Source organism: Limulus polyphemus, unplaced genomic scaffold (assembly GCF_000517525.1).
Source record: "Limulus polyphemus unplaced genomic scaffold, Limulus_polyphemus-2.1.2 Scaffold3757, whole genome shotgun sequence".
Taxonomy (NCBI): Eukaryota; Metazoa; Arthropoda; class Merostomata; order Xiphosura; family Limulidae; genus Limulus; species Limulus polyphemus.
This window is the reverse complement of record NW_013669367.1, coordinates 30,802-32,835: the sequence shown is the minus strand read 5'-3', so window position 1 is coordinate 32,835 and position 2,034 is coordinate 30,802. Positions and strand designations below refer to the sequence as shown.

The 2,034-nt window shown below is 32.6% G+C and overlaps 1 protein-coding gene across 1 annotated transcript in view; it reads right to left on the bottom strand.

The window, feature by feature from the left end:
• LOC106469984 (ADP-ribosylation factor-like protein 6-interacting protein 1) overlaps positions 1-2,034 on the bottom strand; it is a 28,464-nt gene that overhangs the window by 24,068 nt on the left and 2,362 nt on the right. Inside the window, exon 2 of the mRNA XM_013930503.2 lies at positions 213-332. Within this exon, the coding sequence (XP_013785957.1) occupies positions 213-332 (120 nt within the window). The remainder of the gene's footprint in view (positions 1-212; positions 333-2,034) is intronic.

Below are 2,034 nucleotides of genomic sequence, written 5' to 3'. Positions count from 1 at the left end.
TAGTACTAAAATATGAATTATAATCTACAATTTGATACTAAACTTGTTGACATAAATTCATGAAATAGTAGTTCAATAGAATTGTGAATGCGAGTCAACAAACGAGATGACATGGCCTTTGACTTGTGTGGAAAGGATTAATGCACTTTCTTAGTAACAAGAACTTATCGGTGAAAGTAAAAAATCAAGAAACAAATAGATCTACCACTTACCACTTTGCTGGATCGAAGAAACTACTGATGACAACAGGTACAGCATAATCCAGAATACAACCACCGATACCAATTAGAGCAATGCTTGTATAGACAGCAGGTTCAAAATACCATGCGAGACTGAAACAAACAGCCACAAAGTTTCAGTATGATGAATGATTAAATGGTACATACAAACAAATATCAGATTTATAACTAGTGTGACAAGTTAACAATCACATTACAAATTATAAAGTTTTATTAAAACAAGTCAAATACATATACAAATGTTCCTAATACTGTTGTTATCATAGTTGTATCAAAAGCTTTAAATAATTCTCTCTTTTTCATCAAAGTCCACACACCCTGGTTCATTTATTTCAGAAAACAAATGAATTATTCTTCCTGCTCTGTTACTACAAAACAATCTATGATAATTTCACTTTAAAATCACTACTATGACTGTTGGTTATTGCAGTTGTATCCAAAACTTTAAATAATTGTCTTTTTCTCATCAAATTCCACACAAGCTGGTTCAATCACTTTAGAACACAATCTGACAACACAAATTACTTTCTCTCTACTCTGTTATTACAATACAATCTGTGATAATTTCACTTAAAAAATTGGCACTATATGCTCTTTATGGCTAAACTCGCAATAACTCCATCTTGATCTATCTAACTAAACTACATTTTGAATGTGTATTTATAGTCCAATTGAGGCCTAGAACATTCCACACATAAATGAGATATTATGATGCAACAATACTCAATTAAAACAATGAGAAAACTCGAATGGTTTTAGTAACATGATGCAATAATACAATAACCACCAATTCACAACAACTGAACTACACAATGTATGATTCAAAATCAGTTTCGTAAACAAAGCTGCAATAAACTATCATTTCTAAAAATAAGTAAATTTAACACTCACACAAATTATAATATTCACATTAAATTTAAACAGTCTTGTGTATATCTAACAGAAATACTCAATTCACTAAACATATACACACACACACACAGTTGCACTATGCTCCAACATTTGATTTACTGGATACACACACACATATCTTGTAATACTTGATTTACAACATACACTTTGTCATACCATGCTCTGATGTTTGATATACTGAACACAAATTTTCCATCATACTGTTACGTCTCTGGTCGATTGTTAATTTTTCATAGATATTCTTTCTGAAGAATTCCAGCGATACAAGTCCTTTCTTAAATAAAACTAGTTTATTCTTTCTCAATTCAACTTAGCAGTACACTTAATTTCCACAGTCACTTTAACTTAAACACACACTCGAATTCACAACGATTCACGCACTTTACTTACAGCTTGACTCGATTATCTGTCTCTATATCTCTCTGTCTGCAATTCAATTGTTGCCGTCACTATATTTGCTGGCTTATATACTATAAGAGTGCGAGTCTAGCAAACACTAGAACAATCGACAGGTTCCTCGATCTTTCTAGATACTACTTACGTGTTACCAGCGTCACATGACTTCCGCTGTCATAACACTGCTCCTTCCTTAGTAGTGTTCGTCCCGAACAATAGCCACTTAAATTAAACCAATAGATAATTAACAATAACTTAATTAAATGTACAGAATTTACAAATACAAAATTAAAACCCAACAAAGTCTCTTAATTTTACTGGACGTATCTTTTTCCGTACTGGTCTCTGTCTCGTTGGCTTCTGCTTCATGTGAGGTTCATCTGCTCCATCAGGAAATGTCCTATTATCGGTAACAGTCACATCAGTGGTAGTAACTTCGTCAAGGGTTTCAATGTTTCCCCTTCTCAAAACTGAGTAGTTTCTCTTC